This window comes from Vicugna pacos, chromosome 4 (genome assembly GCF_048564905.1).
Source record: "Vicugna pacos chromosome 4, VicPac4, whole genome shotgun sequence".
Classification (NCBI taxonomy): domain Eukaryota; kingdom Metazoa; phylum Chordata; class Mammalia; order Artiodactyla; family Camelidae; genus Vicugna; species Vicugna pacos.
Genome location: NC_132990.1, coordinates 55,903,139 through 55,919,300, shown reverse-complemented (window position 1 = coordinate 55,919,300; position 16,162 = coordinate 55,903,139). Strand labels below are relative to the sequence as shown.

Here is a 16,162-nt window from a genome sequence, read left to right as displayed (position 1 = left end):
TAACTTCTAATGGGATATAATCTGAAAAAAAATAAAAATCACTTTGCTGTACACCTGAATCTAACACAGTATCATAAATCAACTATACTTCAATTTTTTTAAAATGGCAAAGCCTATCAGCCTGGCTCCCTGAATGCCTGTACAGAGCATAGTTCACCAACCTGAAATGTCTTGAACTGTTCACTAGAATGAAAATAAACTTGGATGTATTTGAGTCACTAAACATTTTGGAGACTTTGGTTACTGCAGTTGGCCTACCCAACTAATACAAGCAGATCTCAAGTCCCAATCCACTAATACCCTTTAGAGAATCATCCACAAGGACCCTCCTCATTGATGAGTTAACTTCCCTGATCCTGTACTCAGTCTCAGCTTGCTGCTTTCTCCTACCAGGTAGGCATGGCTGAGATCCCAGCATCTTATCCACCAATCCCATACATACAGCACTGTATGGGTTCATGGATGGAAAAAGCCAGTTTTATGGCAATGAGATGAAGGAGTGTGCATGTGCCCAGCCCTGAGCCTGTTTCTCTCAGTCTGCTCATCCAGGGGTGGCTTGACTAGCATCCCTCAGTGAGGGAATGTTAGCCTGTAATTTCAGTGGCACTCTGTGGAGAGGGACAGGATCCAAAAGAATTCCAATCAATATATTACTGACTTCCCTTGTTTTTCTAGAGTAGATTTTTTTAAATTAGTTTTTGTGATAGGAGATGTGGAAATTGCCTTCTTTGGGTAATTAGGAACTTCTGGAACCAGATGGAACTTTGTTTAACCCAGCTTATAAACGTTGTTAGGACTGTTCTGGGTCCCTATCTGACACACACTCTTCTCGCAATGCTTAAGAGGCTTAGAACTTGATGCCTGGAACCAGTAGAAGGAAGAGATGAGACACAAGTAAGACCAGTGAAGTATTATGAGCATGGGCCAACTATTGCACTTTATTTGCTGTGAAGGGAGTTCCTTGATCAGAAGAAATGCTCGGTGGAATACCATGATGGTATATAAGGCATTCTGTAAGCCCAAAGATGATTAGTTTGGGCAGAAGCATTGCATTCAGGGAAATCAAATCCATGTCCAAAATGTGTGTTCCAATAAGAACAAAGCGATGCCCCTTGCATGATGGAAACTGTTTGATGTCATCAAACCCGTGCCACTTTGGGGGCTCAGGGTTGCTCTCTCCTGCTGGCAGGCTGGGCACTCAGCAGCAGTTGTAGCCAAGTTGGCCTTGGTGAGAAGTCCATACTGTTGAGCTCATACACACCCTCCATATGAGTTTAGGATCACCCTTTCCATTTTTGCAAAAAAAGATTATTGCAATTTTTATAGGGATTATATTGAATCTGTAGACTGACATACTCTTAACAATATTAAGTCTTCTAATGCATGAGCATGGGGTATCTTTCTATGTATTTGGGTCTCCTTTAATTTCTTTCCCCTCTTCATCTTTCTTTTTCCCCTTTTGGGAGCCAGGCATTAAAGACTAGGACATTGAAAAACAATTGCACCTGTGGAGGAAATGACAAAGTGATTGGGCATGCCCAGGGAAGGACACAGGCTGAGAATGGATGTGAGAAGACTTAAGTTTATACCTCAGGCTAATCTTTGACACAGAAACAACTTGCAACAAACAAAAGATCAAACAAAATAATATAAAGATTTTTTTACAAACCAGCAAACCCTAGAGACAGAGGACAATCTGATTTGCAGATAAAATATTATTAGATTCAAATGTCTAGTCCTCAACAAAAATCACAGAAGAAACAGAAAAGTATGATCCATTCAAGGGGGAAAAAACTGTCCCTAAAAAATACACAGTGGCAGAGCTACTAAATAAAGACTTTAAAACAACAGTCTTAAAATGCTCAAAGAACTAAGAGAAGATATGGAGAAAGTCAAGACAACAATGTGTGAAAAAAATGGAAACATCAATAAAGAGATGAAAACCCTAAAAAACAAAAAGATTCTGGAGCAGAAAAGTACAATAATTGAAATTAAAAATTCACTAGAGGGATTCAAAAACATATTTAAGCAGGTAGAAGAAACAGTCAGCCAAATTACAGATAAGACAATCAAATTATTAAGTCAGAGGAACAGAAAAAAATTTAAAGAAAAGTGAACAGAGCCTAAGGGATTTGTGGATTACCATCTAGCAGAACACCATCCACACTGTGGGAGTCTCAGAAGGAAGAGAGAGCAGGAAAGGGGAAGAGAGACTATCTGAAGAAAAATAGTGGAAAACTTTCCAAATTTGATGAAAGATATAAACATCCAAGAAGTTCAATGAACGTCAAGAAAGATTAACTCAAAAAGACTGACACCAAGGCTTATAATCAAACTCAAAAGACAAAGACATGGAGACTCTTGCAAGCAGCAACTGAGAAGTGATTCAGCACATACTCAATAATACTATCAGCAGATTTCTCACCAGAAACTCTGGAGGCCAGAAGGAAGTAGGTCAACATATTCCAAGTACTAAAAGGAAAAGCTATCAACCAAGAATCTTACACCTAGCAAAACTGTCCTTCAAAAGTGAGGGAGAAATTAAGACATTCTCAAATAAACAGAAGTTGAGAGAGTTCATTACCACTAAACTTCCCTAAAAGAAATGCTCAAGGGAGTTTCCTTGTGAAATGTAAGGACATTAGACAGTAACTTGAAGCCACATTAAAAAAAATTTAAGAAAGGTAAATACATGTACAGTTATAAAAGCTATTATTGTAACAATGGTTGATTAACCCTACATTGTTTTAACAGGATTTAAGAGACTAATACATTTTTAAAGCAATTATTAGTCTAAAAGAATTACTGTATCTATGGTTTGTAACTCCACATTTTGTTTTCTACATAATTTAAGAAGCTAATGCATTTAAAATAATTATTAGCTTATATCTGGGGGCATACAATCTATAAAAATGTAATTCTGTGACATCAACAACCAAAAGGGATGGGAAAGCAGCTATTAAAAAAGCAAAGTTTTTATATGTTATTGAAGTTTAGATGGTATAAATTCAAAATAGATTGTTAAAACTTCAGGGTGTTAAATGTAGTTCCCATGGTATCCAGAAACAAAACAGTTGTAGAATACACAAAAGGAAATGTGAACGCAATTTAAATGTTTCACTACAAAAAAAAAACCAAAATGTGAAAGAAGATAGTAATGCAGGAAATGAGGGACAAGAAAGCTATGTGGCATAGAGGAAACAAAAGAAAATGACAAGAGGAAGTCCCTTCATATCACTAATAACAGGCATACCTCATTTTATTGTTCCTTACAGATAATGCTTTTTCTTTTTTTAACAAATTGAAGTTTCATGGTAACTGTGTGGGGCAAGTCTGTCACTGCATTTTTCCAAGAGCATTTTGCTCACTTCCTGTCTCTGTGTCACCTTTTGTTAATGCCCACAATATTTCAAACTTTTTCATAATTATATTTGTTATGGTGATCTGTGATCACAGATCAGAAACATCTATGCTGTTACTATTGCAAAAAGATTACAATTTGCTGATGGTTCAGATGATGGTTAGCATTTTTTAACAATAAAGTATTTTTAATTAAAGTATATACATTGTTTTTTTAGACATCATGCTATCATACATTAACAGACTACAGTATAATTTAACATAACTTTCATATGCACTGGGAAACCAAAAACTTCATGTAACTCACTTACTTGCAATATTCACTTTATTATAGTACTCTGGAACTGAACCCACAATATCTCTGAGGTATGTCTGTACTTTAAATGTAAATGGATTAAATTCCCCAATCAAAAGACAGAGATTGGTAGAATAGATTTCTGAAATGATCCAACCATATGCTCTTCACAAAGGACTCACTTTAGACTCAAAGACCCAAACAGAATGAGAAGAGATATGTCATGCAAATAATAATCAAAAGAAAACAGGACAAAATAACTTTAAATCAAAAGGTTGTAAGAGAAAAGGAAGGATATTATCCATTATAATTATACATTAATAAAAGATTCAATAAAGCATGGAGATAAAACAAAAATAAATACTTGCACACATAATAACCATCAAAATATATGAAGCAAAAACTGTCAAAATTTAAGGGAGAAACAGTTCTACAATAATAGTTGGAGACTTCAGTACCCAATCCTTAATAATAGAAAGAACATCAAAAAGAAAGTGAGAAAATAAAAGACAAACAGCACAATAAACCAACCAGATCCAACAGATAAATAAAGAATATCCTTCCCAACAAACACAACATGCACCTTCTTCTCAAATGCACGTGGGACATTTACAACAGCCGAGATAGGGGAACGACCTACAAGTCCATTGACAGATGACTGGATAAAGAAGCTGTGGTATATTTATACAATGGGATACTACTCAGCCATAAAAAATGGTAAAATAATACCATTTGCAGCAACATGGATGGCCCTGAAGAATGTGATTCTAAGTGAAATAAGCCAGTTATTCCTTTGATAACTTTGTAAGTTTAAAAAGTTAAAGATCTAATCTGTTCTTAGAAACAATTATTTGTACATATATGCAAACTAAAAAATGTGCAGTATAGTTATATGTATTTACATGCAATATGTGTATGTGCAGTCGAACTGTAATAATTCTACCTAATAAAACTGAAAAAGGAAAAAACAAAAGTGAAGTAAGCCAGAAAGAGAAAGAAAAATACCATATGATATCACTCATATGTGGAATCTAAAAAAAAAAAAGACAAATGAATTTATATGAGACAGAAACAGACTCACAGACGTAGAATACAGACTTGTGGTTGCCAGCGGGGAGGCGGGTGAAAAGGGATAAACTGGGAGTCCAAGATTTGCAGATACTGACTAGTATATATAAAATAAACAAGTTTATAGTGTATAACACAGGGAAATATATTCAGTATCTTGTAGTAGCTTGTGGTGAAAAAAACATGAAAATGAATATATGTATATCCATGTATGGCTGAAGCATTGTGCTGTACACCAGAAACTGACTATACCTCAATTTTAAAAAATGTATTTTCTATTGTCACATTTTTATTCACCTTCTAAATATCAGCTGTGATAAACCAAGGACAAGCCTACATACAGAAACTCCCTAAATAGACACACATACAAAAGTCTTAAATTCCTGTAACGTATAACCTTTAGCACGAGCACAGAAAAAGTGACCACACATGTAAGATGAGTGATGATTTTTGAGAAGAGGTAATCCACACACCAGAAAGAAAGTATGTGCAAAACACCTATTTAACAAAGGATGGACATCCAAGATAAATGAAGAACTCCTACAACTTAATAATAAAAAGACAAATCTAATAAAATACGGGCAAATGGCCTAAAGACACACTTCAGAGAGGGAGATGTATGAATGGCCAATAAGGACACAAAAAAAGTGCTCCACATCATTGACCATTAGGGAAATGAAAAGTAAAACCAAAAATCCACAAGCTACCCACTGGAAATGGACAAAATTAAAATGTTTGACAACACTAATCCTTGGTAAGAATGTACAGCAACTGGAACTCTCATAAATTGTTGTGAATAATGAAGCAGTACAATCACTCTGGAATAAAGGTCTAGTGATTTTTTTTATAAAACTAAACATAATTCATTCCTAGATATTTGCTCGGAAGGAGTAAAAACATGTTCCTCAAAAGACTTGTTCAAAAATGTTCATAGTAGCTTATTCAGAATATTCAAACTAGAAACAGCTCTGATGTGCAGCAACAGGATAAACAAACTGTGACATATTCATATAGTAGAATGCTACTAAGCAATTAAAAAGGAATGAACTACTGATAAGCACAAGGTGAATGAATTTCAAAAGCATTATGATGAGTCTGAAAGAAGTCTTCGCCAAAGAGAATATATTGCATGATTCTATTTCTATTCAGTTAGGGGGCAGATTAACTAGAAAGGAACTTCCTGAGGCACTGCTAGTGTTCTGTATCTTGATAGTTCAGGTTATATAGTTGTATGCATTTGCCAACTCTTTCAATGTACACTTACAGCTTATGCATTTCATTGCATGTGAATTTTACCTTAAGAGAAAAAAAACGTAAAAACAAAAATTCTATCAAAGAAATATGTTTAAAAACTGTAAGTGTGAAACTGTACTAAATAAGAAAAATAAATTAAATAGTTCTGGGGAAAAAAATACATAATCTAACTCAAGTAGATGAAGAAACAGAATGACCCTTGCACTTAACACAGACGTCTGCCTGGCTTCCTCCAGTACTTCCTTCAGGTCTCTGGTGAAACATAGTTTTAACAGAAAGGCCTTCTCTAACAATCCTCTAAACAAGCACCCCCAACTCTCTCACTTTCTATCCTTGTGTCATGCTTTATATTCATGACCTTTAGTATCACCACAAGAACACATCTGTTTGCTTACTGTATGTCTCACCACTAGTAAAATGTAAACACCAGGAGAGCAGTGGGGGGAGAGAGGGCATTCCTGAATACGTTATTCCATTTCTAACATATTACTCAATTGCAACCAACTTGTGATCTGAGGTAGATTTTAATGGAATGATGTCAGGCCCTAAAGAAACAGACAAAAAAATACACCAAAGAGGGAATGTCTCTCCTCTTCTCTCCATTTCTTGGTCTCTGACTATAGGAAAATTGGAATTTCCACTGAAATCCACTCACTCCACATATATGGTCCCTCTACAGTCCTTACACCTTCAGCAAGTTAGAATGACTAGTCTGACAAAGTTTGAGATTATTTTGGCCATTTTTTACATAAGAGTGAGACCACTCTTATGAGATCTAAAGGGTGAGATCACCAAATTAAACCAGCCTATGCTCTAGCCAGCATCTTGTCTCCTTTTATTTAAGACCTACCAGGTCTTGACTTTCTCAGTGCCACCTATGACTGGCTGTGTGAAGCAGGGCCACAGGCTTTATTCGTGCTACATGTTGGGTTAAGGAGTCTAACAATCTGCTTTGCAAATCCAGTCAAGTCTCTGCAGGCAGCATGAACAGATTGAGGGTGGGAGGTTTCAGGCCTAAACCACGTTCTCCAGTACAGCTTTTTCCTAAGAACCTTGAATTACAGGTTGTAATAGATTGATAAAGTTTGTCTATCTCATTCAGATAGTAATCACTGAATATATACCATATCAGTCAAAATGTACAACTCCTGACTCAAGAAAAATAGAAAAAAAACATAAAAAGAATGTAATACTCCATTGGTGCTAAATAACTTATTTTAATAAATATGTCCTTTAATACAAGTATAAAACAAGATTTCTACCATTTCAACTACAGTTAAACCTAAATTTGAAAACTATGTCAATAGTTAGCAACATGTTAACTCTGAAAAGTTTTTAACTACAAGAGTATCAAAGATAATACTGAACTCTTAAATGTTTAATGCCTTCTGTAATAATATTAAAAATAAACTTCTTAGTATCCCAAGGCTACCAAAGGTCCTCCCCTCAAAAAATCTTTTTTTAAAAACAAGCAGAAGTATAGTCCCTGCTGGTGTTTATACTTGTTAAAATTTTTAAAAACCAAGACTTCTACCTTGAATATGATTTGAGTACTTCCATGCCATACAAAAATGCCTGATACATACTAAGTCTTCAGAGGCTCATGGTCTTGGTAGAAGAAATCATGTCAGTCAGAGTTTTAAAATTAAAACTGGACTCACACTATGAAATAAAGCCATAAAATCTAACATTATTTAGTACCTTTTCTTCTTACTATTATTATTGTTATCATTTTTACAAATAAGGAACCAGATTTAGTATCATTCTTCAAATAGTCTACTACCATGAGATTTTAGTTTGTTTCTTCTTAATTAGCTGGTTACTATCAAATGTCCAAGGACAATTCTCATTAGAGCTGAGCATTTCCACATAAGGGTAACTAGTCTTAATTTAAAATAAAATTAATAATATATGTACATGTAGGTTAAAATATAACAAACATATGCAAACTAGTAAGAGACATTCAACCGAAAACTGAAAAGCATCCATTAGAGAGGAGACATAAAGGTGAAATTTTTAAATTGAAATAATACTTAAGAATACATGAAATGCTGAGAAAAATAGTTTCTCCTATAGTTAAAAACAATTGTGTTTCAAGGAGAGAGAAAAAAAACAAGTTCCTCAAAATGTACAAAGCAAAACATGGGCTTACTAGCTTATTTAAAATTACACCCGATTTTCTTTCGAGAAAAGAGAAACTGTATAAACAAGGTCATGAAACACACTCAAGACTCAAACTAATACTCTGTTCTCACTGAAACATACTGCAAAATTTTTTTTTAATTTCAGGTATTTCCATTTAGTGTGGACAAAGTATACAATGTTTACATCTGAAATAGGCTAATAATTTATTTTCATTCATAATATAAAGTGATTTAGGTAAAGTCTGTTCTTTCCAGTACTCAAAATCAAACAGGAATTGTTTTCCACATCTAGGAATTACAATGGCAATGTGAAATAAAAGTTTAATTTTGCTGAACTAAAGCTTGAATAGAATCAAATAAAAAATATATATGAAAATACCTAGATTGAACAATAACATTTTAATTTTTGTTACTTTGCAATGGCAGTAGGTTTACTTTTCCTAACATTAAAAAAATCTAGCCTTCTTTTATCAATATAAAACTATTTAAAAATCACAATAGAATCTTTTATATATAACTTAGAAAAACAATTTCGCATGATATACTCATAACACTCAAGAAATTACAATGCAGAAAGGGACAGTCCCCTTAAAGCAGAAAGAAGTTCTTTCTTTTTGTCACCTCCATTCCTTACATATAATCTTTATTTTACATCATTGACATAAAAATGTTTATCACAATCTGACAGGTAGATAAGAATTTTTTTGCCTTCTAAAGCTCATCAAGAAAATTTACTCAGTCTTCTTAGTATGTTTCTTTTTAACTTTATCTGAAGCAACAGCTATAGGTTTTGAGGTCGATGAACCAGTACCATTGAAGGATGATTTTGTTTCAGTTTTCTTCTCACATGATGAAAACTGCTGCTGCCAGCCAAACAGCATTCGACTCAATGTATCCTCAAAAGGAGCAAAAGGCATAATAGCAGTCTCTGTAATCATCATGGTTATCTGAAAAAAAAAGTTCAGTTTTGAATTTAAGTACAAACGTTTTCTGTTTCCTAAAACTGAGAGGGGAAAGTAAAAAAGAAAAGATTCAAAACACGTTTTTTTATTGAGGTATAATTGACATTTCAAGCATACAACATAATGATTTGATATTTGTATACATTGCAAAATGACCATCAAAATAAGTCTAGTTAACATCTGTCACCATACAGTTGCACACATACAAAAAACATTTTTTATGTGATGAAAACTTTTAAGATCTACTCTCTTAGCAACTTTCAAATATGCAATACAGTATTACAATAATCACCATGCTATACATTATGTGCCAATGACTTACTTGTTTGTAACTGGAATTTTGTACCTTTTGATCCCCTTTACCCATTTCACTGATCCTCACCTCTCCTCCAACTTCTGGCAACCACCAATTTGTTCTCTGTATCTATGAGCTTGGGTTTTTTAAATTTTATATTCCACATATAAATGAGATCATACTGTATTTGTCTGTGTCTCATTTTTTCACCTAGCATAATGTCAAGGTCCATGCATATTGTAGCAAATGACAAGACTTCATTTTTACGGCTGAATAATATTCCACTGTATGTATTCATATCACATTTTCTTTATCCATTCATCTATCAATGGACACTTAGGTTGCTTCCATATCTTGTAAGTGTTCAAAGTTAACACTGCAATGAACATGGGGGTGCATATATCTTTTCAAATTAGTTTTTGTTTCCTTCGAATAAATACCCAGAAGTGGAATCAATGGATCTTAAGGTAGTTCTATTTTTAATTTTCTGAGGAATGTCCACAGTGTTTTCTATAGTGACTGCACCAATTTCCATTCCCATAAACAGTGTATGAGGGTTCCCTTTCCTTCACATCCGTATCACTGCCAACATTTGTTATTTCTTGTCTTTTTAATAACAGCCATTCCAACAGATGTGAGGTGGTATTTCACTGTGGTTTTGATGGCTGTCTTCTTTGGAAAAATGTCTATTCTGCCCATTTACTAACTGGATTATTGTATTTTTTTGCTATTGAGTTTTATGAGTTCTTTATATATTTTGGATATGAACCCCTCATCAAATCACATGATTTGCAACTATTTTCTCCCATTCAGTAGGTTGTCTTTTCATTTTGTTGATGGTTTCCTTTGCTGTGCAAAAGCTTTCTAGTTTGATGTAGTCCCATTGGTTTACTTTTGCTTTTGTTTCCTTTGCTTTTGATGTCAGTTTCAAAAAAAAATCATCATCAAGACTGATGTCAAGGAGCTTACCACCTATGTTTTCTTCTAGTTCTATGATTTTGGCTCATACATTTAAGTCTTTAAATCCATTTTGAGTTAATTTTTGTGAATGGTGTAAGATAGGGATTGTTTCATTCTTCCACCATTTTCTGTTTTCTCAGCACCATTTATTGAAGAGACTCTCCTTCCCCTCATTGTATACTCTTGGCTTATTGTAAATTAATTGACTATACGTGTGGGGGTTTATTTCAGGGCCAGTTCTGTTCCTTTGATCTATGTGTCTGTTTTATGCCAATACCATATTCTTTTGATTACTATAGCTTTGTAATATAGTTTGAAATCAGAGAGCATGGTACCTCCAGCTTTGTTGTTCTTTCTCAAGATTGCTTTGGCTATTTGGGGTCTTTTGTGGTTCTATACAAATTTTAGAATTATTCATTCTATTTCTGTGAGAAATGCTATTGGAATTTTTACAGAGATTGCATTGAATTTGTAGATTGCTTAGGTAGTATGGACATTTTCACAATATTCTTCCAATCCATGAGCATGAAATAACTTTCCATTTATTTGTGTCTTCTTCAAATTTCTTTCATTAATGTCTTAACAGTTTTTAGCATACAGGTCTTTCACCTGAAATTTATTCCTGAGTAGTTTATTCTTTTTGATGCAAATGTAAACAGACTATTTTCTCAACTTCTTTTTCTGATAGTTTGTTATTCATGCATAGAAACACGTAAGATTTTTGTTTATTGATTTGGTACCTTGCAACTTTAATGAATTCATTTATTAGCTCTAAAAGTTTCTTGGTTTTCCATTTATAATATCGTGTCATCTGCAAATAGAGGCAGTTTTACTTCATCCTTTCCAACTTGGACTGATTTCTTTCTTTCCCTCTCTCCTCCCTTCTTTCCTTCCCTCTTTCCTCCCTTCTTTCCTTCCTTTCTTCCTCCCTTCCTTCCTCCCTCCCTCCCTTTCCTTGTCTAATTGCTCTTGCTAGGACTGCAATACTATGCTGAATAGAAGTGATGAGAGTGGCCATCCTTGCCTTATTCTGATCTTAGAGGAAAAGCTTTCAGTTTTCACTGTTATATTGGCTGTGGGCTTGTCACATATGGTCTCTATTATGTTGAGGTACATTCCCTCTATATCCACTTTGTTTTCATTGTAAGTGGGTGTTGAATTTTGTCAAATGCTTTTTCTGCATCTATTGAGATAATTATATGATTTTTTATTCTTCATTTTGTTAATGTGATGTATCACACTGATTGATTTGCAAATGATGAACCATCCTTGCATCATGGAATTAATCCCACTTGATCACAGGGTATACAATCCTTTTAATGTATTGTTCAATTTGGTTTGCTAGTATTTTGTTAAGGGCTTTTGCATCTATGTTCATCAGGGATATTGCCCTGTAATTCTTTTCTTGTGGCATCCTTGTCTGGTTTTGGTATCAGGGTAATCTTGGCCTTGTAAAATGAGTTTGGAAGCATCACCTTATCTTCTATTTCTGGAAGAGTCTGAGAAGGATTGCTTTTAATGTTTGGTAGAATTCACCAGCAAAACTGGTCCTAGACTTATTTGTTGGGAGGTTTCTGGTTACTGATACAATCTCCTTACTAGTAATTAGTCTATTCAGATTTTCTATTTCTTTGTGATTCAGTCTCGGTAGGTTGTATGTTTCTAGAAATTTCTCCACTTCTTTCTAGGTCGTCCACTTTGTTGGCACCAAAGCGTTCACAGTAATCTTACAATCTTTGTATTTCTGTGGTATCAGCTGTAATGTCTTCTCTTTCATTTCTGATTTTATTTGAGTTTTCTCTCTTTCTTTCTTGGTGAGTATAGTTAAAAGTTTGTTAATTTTGTTTATCTTTTCAAAGACCTAGCTCTTAGTTTGACTAATATCTTCTATTGTCTTCTTAGTCTATACTTCATTTATTTCCACTCTGTTATTTCCTTCCACTAGCTCTGGACTTCATTTGTTTTTATTTTCCTAGTTCCTTGAGGTGTAAAGTTAGGTTGTTCGAGATTTTTCCCATTTCCTGAGGTAGACATTTGTTGCTATGAATTTCCCTCCTAGGACTAATTTTGCTGCATCTTGTAAGATTTGATATATTATATTTGCATTTTCATTTGTCTCCTTGAGACAAATTTTTTTAATTTCTCCTTAAAATCTTCATTGACCCACTGACTGTTCAGTAGTATGCTGTTTAATCTCCACATAGTTGTGATTTTTCCAGTTTTCTTCTTGTAATTGATTTCTAGTTTCACACTATTGTGGCTGGAAAAGATGCTTAATATGATTTCCACTGTCTTAAATGTATTGACTTGTTTTATGATCTAACATATGATCTATCCTGGAGAATATTCTATGTGTGCTTTATAAGAATGTATATTGTTTCTTTTGGATGGAATGAGCTACACGTATCTTTAGTTAAGTCTTTCTAGTCTAACATATCCTTTCAGGCCATGTTTCTTCTTGATTTTCTATCTAATGATCTATCTGTTGTTGTAAGTGAGGTATTAAAGTCCCCTACTATTATTGTATTGTTGTCTACTTCTTTCTCTAGTTCTGTTAATATTTGCTTCATTTATTTAGGTGGTCCTGGGTGGGTACATAGATATTTGCAAATATATCCTGTTATTAGACTGATAACTTATCATTATGTAATACCTTGAATTAGTCTTTGTTTTAAAGTCTATTTTGTCTGATACAAGTATAGCTCCTCCAACTTTCTTTGGGGTTCCATTTGCATGGAATATATTATTCCATCCCTTCACTTCATCTGTTTCTGTCCTTACGTGTGAAGTGAGTCTCTTATAGCCATCATATAGATGGGTCTTTTTAAATCCATTCAGCCACTGTGTCTTTTGATTGGAGAATTTAGTCAATTTACAATTAAAGTAACCAATGTTAAATATGTACTCACTGTCATTTTGTTAATTGTTCCTGAGTGTTTTATAGTTACTCTCTGGTTCTTTCTTCCCTTGTTCTCTTCCACTGTGGCTTGATGACTTTCATTAGTGGTATGCTTAGGTTCCTTTCTCATTATGTTTTGTGTATATACTGTAAGTTTTTGCTTTGCAGTTATCATGGGACTTACATATAACAACTTATGTTTATAACAGTCTATTTTAAGTTGGTAACAATTTAAGTTTAAATGCATTTTAAAGCTCTGTATTTTTACTCTCCACCCCCCCACCCATTTTTTCGTTTTTGGTGTTACATTTTACATCTTTTTATCTTGTGTGTACCTCTTAATTATTGTAGTTATAGTTATTTTTACTACTATTAGCTTTTAACATTCATACCAGCTTTGTAAGTGACTGATCTACTACTTTACTATGTATTTACCTTTACCAGTGAGACTTGTACTTTCACGTGTTTTCTTGTTACTAATCAGCACCCTTTCCTTTCAGCTTAAAGAAGTCCCTTTAACATTTCTCCAATTTAGTGGTGAGGAACTCCTTTAGCTTTTGCTTATCTGGAATTCCTTCTCTCTCCTCTAATTATGAAGGATAATTCTGCCAGGTAGAATAATCTAGGTTGGAAGTTTTTTTCTTTCAATACTTTGACTATATCATGCCACTCCCTTTTGGCCTGCGAAGTTTCTGCTGGAAAATCTGCTCATAGTCTTATGGGGATTCCTTTGTACATAACAAGCCGTTTTTCTCTTGCTGTTTTTAAGATTCTTTGTCTTAAACTTTTGACATTTTAATTATAATGTCTTGGTGTGGGTCTCTCTGGGTTCCCCTTACGTGGACCTCTATGGGCTTCCTGGATCTGTATGTCTGTTTTCTTCCCCACATTAGGGAAGTTTCCAGCCATTATTTCTTCAGATAATTTTTCTGCCCCTTTCCCTCTTTCCTCTCCTTCTGGGAGCCCTGTTATGGGAATGTTAGTCCTCCTGATGTTGTCCCGTAAGTTCCTTAAGCTATCTTCATTTTATTTCATTCTTTTTCTTTTTTGCAGTTCTGACTGGGTGAGTTCCACTGCTTGGACTTCAAGATCACTGATCTTTTTTGCCTGCTGTTAAACCCCTCCAGAAAACTTCTTAGTTCAGTTATTGTATTCTTGGGCTCTGTGATTTCTATCTATTACTGTCTTGTATTTCCTAATTTCTTTGTTGAACTTCTCACTGTATTCAAAATGCATTCTTAATTTAATCTTCAGCAGAAGCAAACCAAGTTAGGTTCTGGAAAAAAATCTGTTCTCTATATGTTTATACTTAATTATTGGAAAATAACATAACTTATTAACAATAATATAAGGTACCACATTTTTGAGTGCCAAATGAGCAGCATAAGCACAAAAATATTTAGTACTGAAAGGAAATAACAAGATAAAATATCATTGACAGTCCATACCAAATAACCAAGAACAGCTTTTATTACTATGCACTTAACATGTGCCAGAACTTGATAAGTGCTCTATATTACCTATTCTGTTTCAATGTAATCCAACAACTACTCTATTATTATTTTTATCATAGAGATATGTAACTGAAGTTCTGACAGGTTGAGTAACTTGTTCAGAGTCACAGAGGTAGTAAGTGGTGAAGCAGCTTGGAATACTCAGGTTTTGAGCTCAATCACTAAATACACTGCATTCTATCATTATCTAAAGTCACAGACTTGCAGTAAATTACAGAATACTGCCACTAGGAGGAACTGTAGTGAGCCTCTAGCATCCAATGTTGTCCACATACATTTTTATACAGAAGTTACTGAGACACTGAGAGGTAGAATGGAGAGTGCTATCAATCTTTTATCTGATAAAATGTATACTGTTCAGAGATGTTTAGATTTTCTCAAGAAATTATACTGGTGCCAAAATGAATCTGGGAGAACTTTATGCACTAGAATGGTTCCAAAAAGCCCATGAATTTCCAAGAGTCATTTCCTCCAGCAGATCTCAGATAATGAAATCAAACTAGATAGTATTGGAATCAAATTTCCAGAAGAGGTCCCTATATAATCAGCTTTCCTGAGGACAATGGAATCAAGAATAAATTCTTATTATCTGCAATGCAGTCTAGGTAGGGAGCTGGAGACAAAGTGGGGAGCTGGAGACAAAGTAGGTGTCCATCATAAGAGGAATGGAGAAGTGAAATGTATACTGTGTAACTGTTAAAAGTAATAGATAGAAAAGTTATGTGAAAAAAATTCTTAAAATATACTGTCAGGTGAAAATGAGACAAAGAATAAGAGTTATAATGTTGTATCATTTATATAAATTAAAAATGCATGCACACATAACACTGTGAATGTACTAAAAGCCACTGAAATGTATACTTTTAAATAGCTGCTTTTGTTGTATGAATTTGACCTCAATAAAAATAAACAAAATAACAACCACTTTTAAAATCCATGCACATAAACTACAGGCCAATCATGACTAAAAAGCTTCTATCAGACTCAGTATTGCAACAAAATCAACATAAAAGACACAAATATATAAAACAACTGTTAAAAGGCACTGGAGAATAACCAGTACAGGCACAACCTGATGGGGCTATGATCCCTAAAAGAAAGCAAGCTGAACAAGGTGAATTTTTCATCTATCCTGGATTTTCCTTTTAAGAATATGTGTGAGTTCACAGCATAGGGGAATGAAAAGCAGAAATCCCAAATGGGCCAAAGAGACAGAGGCTGGAGTCTGAGAAGGCCAAAGCGTCTAGGACTTGAGGGCAATAACAGAGGAGGGAACCACATGCAAGTAAGCCCAAAACTCCATGTGTAATCTCTCCTGGAGTAGTTTACCAACGCTAAGCTGTGCAAACACAGAGAGATTTAAGAAAAACCTAGCAGAGAGCAACAGCTGAGAGGCCAAAAAGCCGAGAAG

At 34.3% G+C, this 16,162-nt stretch overlaps 1 protein-coding gene across 2 annotated transcripts in view; it reads right to left on the bottom strand.

Moving 5' to 3' along the window:
- Nucleotides 1-7,167: 7,167 nt before the first annotated feature.
- TMEM38B (transmembrane protein 38B) overlaps nucleotides 7,168-16,162 on the bottom strand; it is a 43,154-nt gene continuing 34,159 nt past the window's right edge. Inside the window, exon 6 of one of the 2 annotated variants that reach the window (XM_031677382.2) lies at nucleotides 7,168-9,068. In XM_031677382.2, the coding sequence (XP_031533242.1) occupies nucleotides 8,853-9,068 (216 nt within the window). In that variant the 3' untranslated portion in view covers nucleotides 7,168-8,852. The remainder of the gene's footprint in view (nucleotides 9,069-16,162) is intronic. The other variant, XM_072959866.1, reaches the window with a different exon arrangement.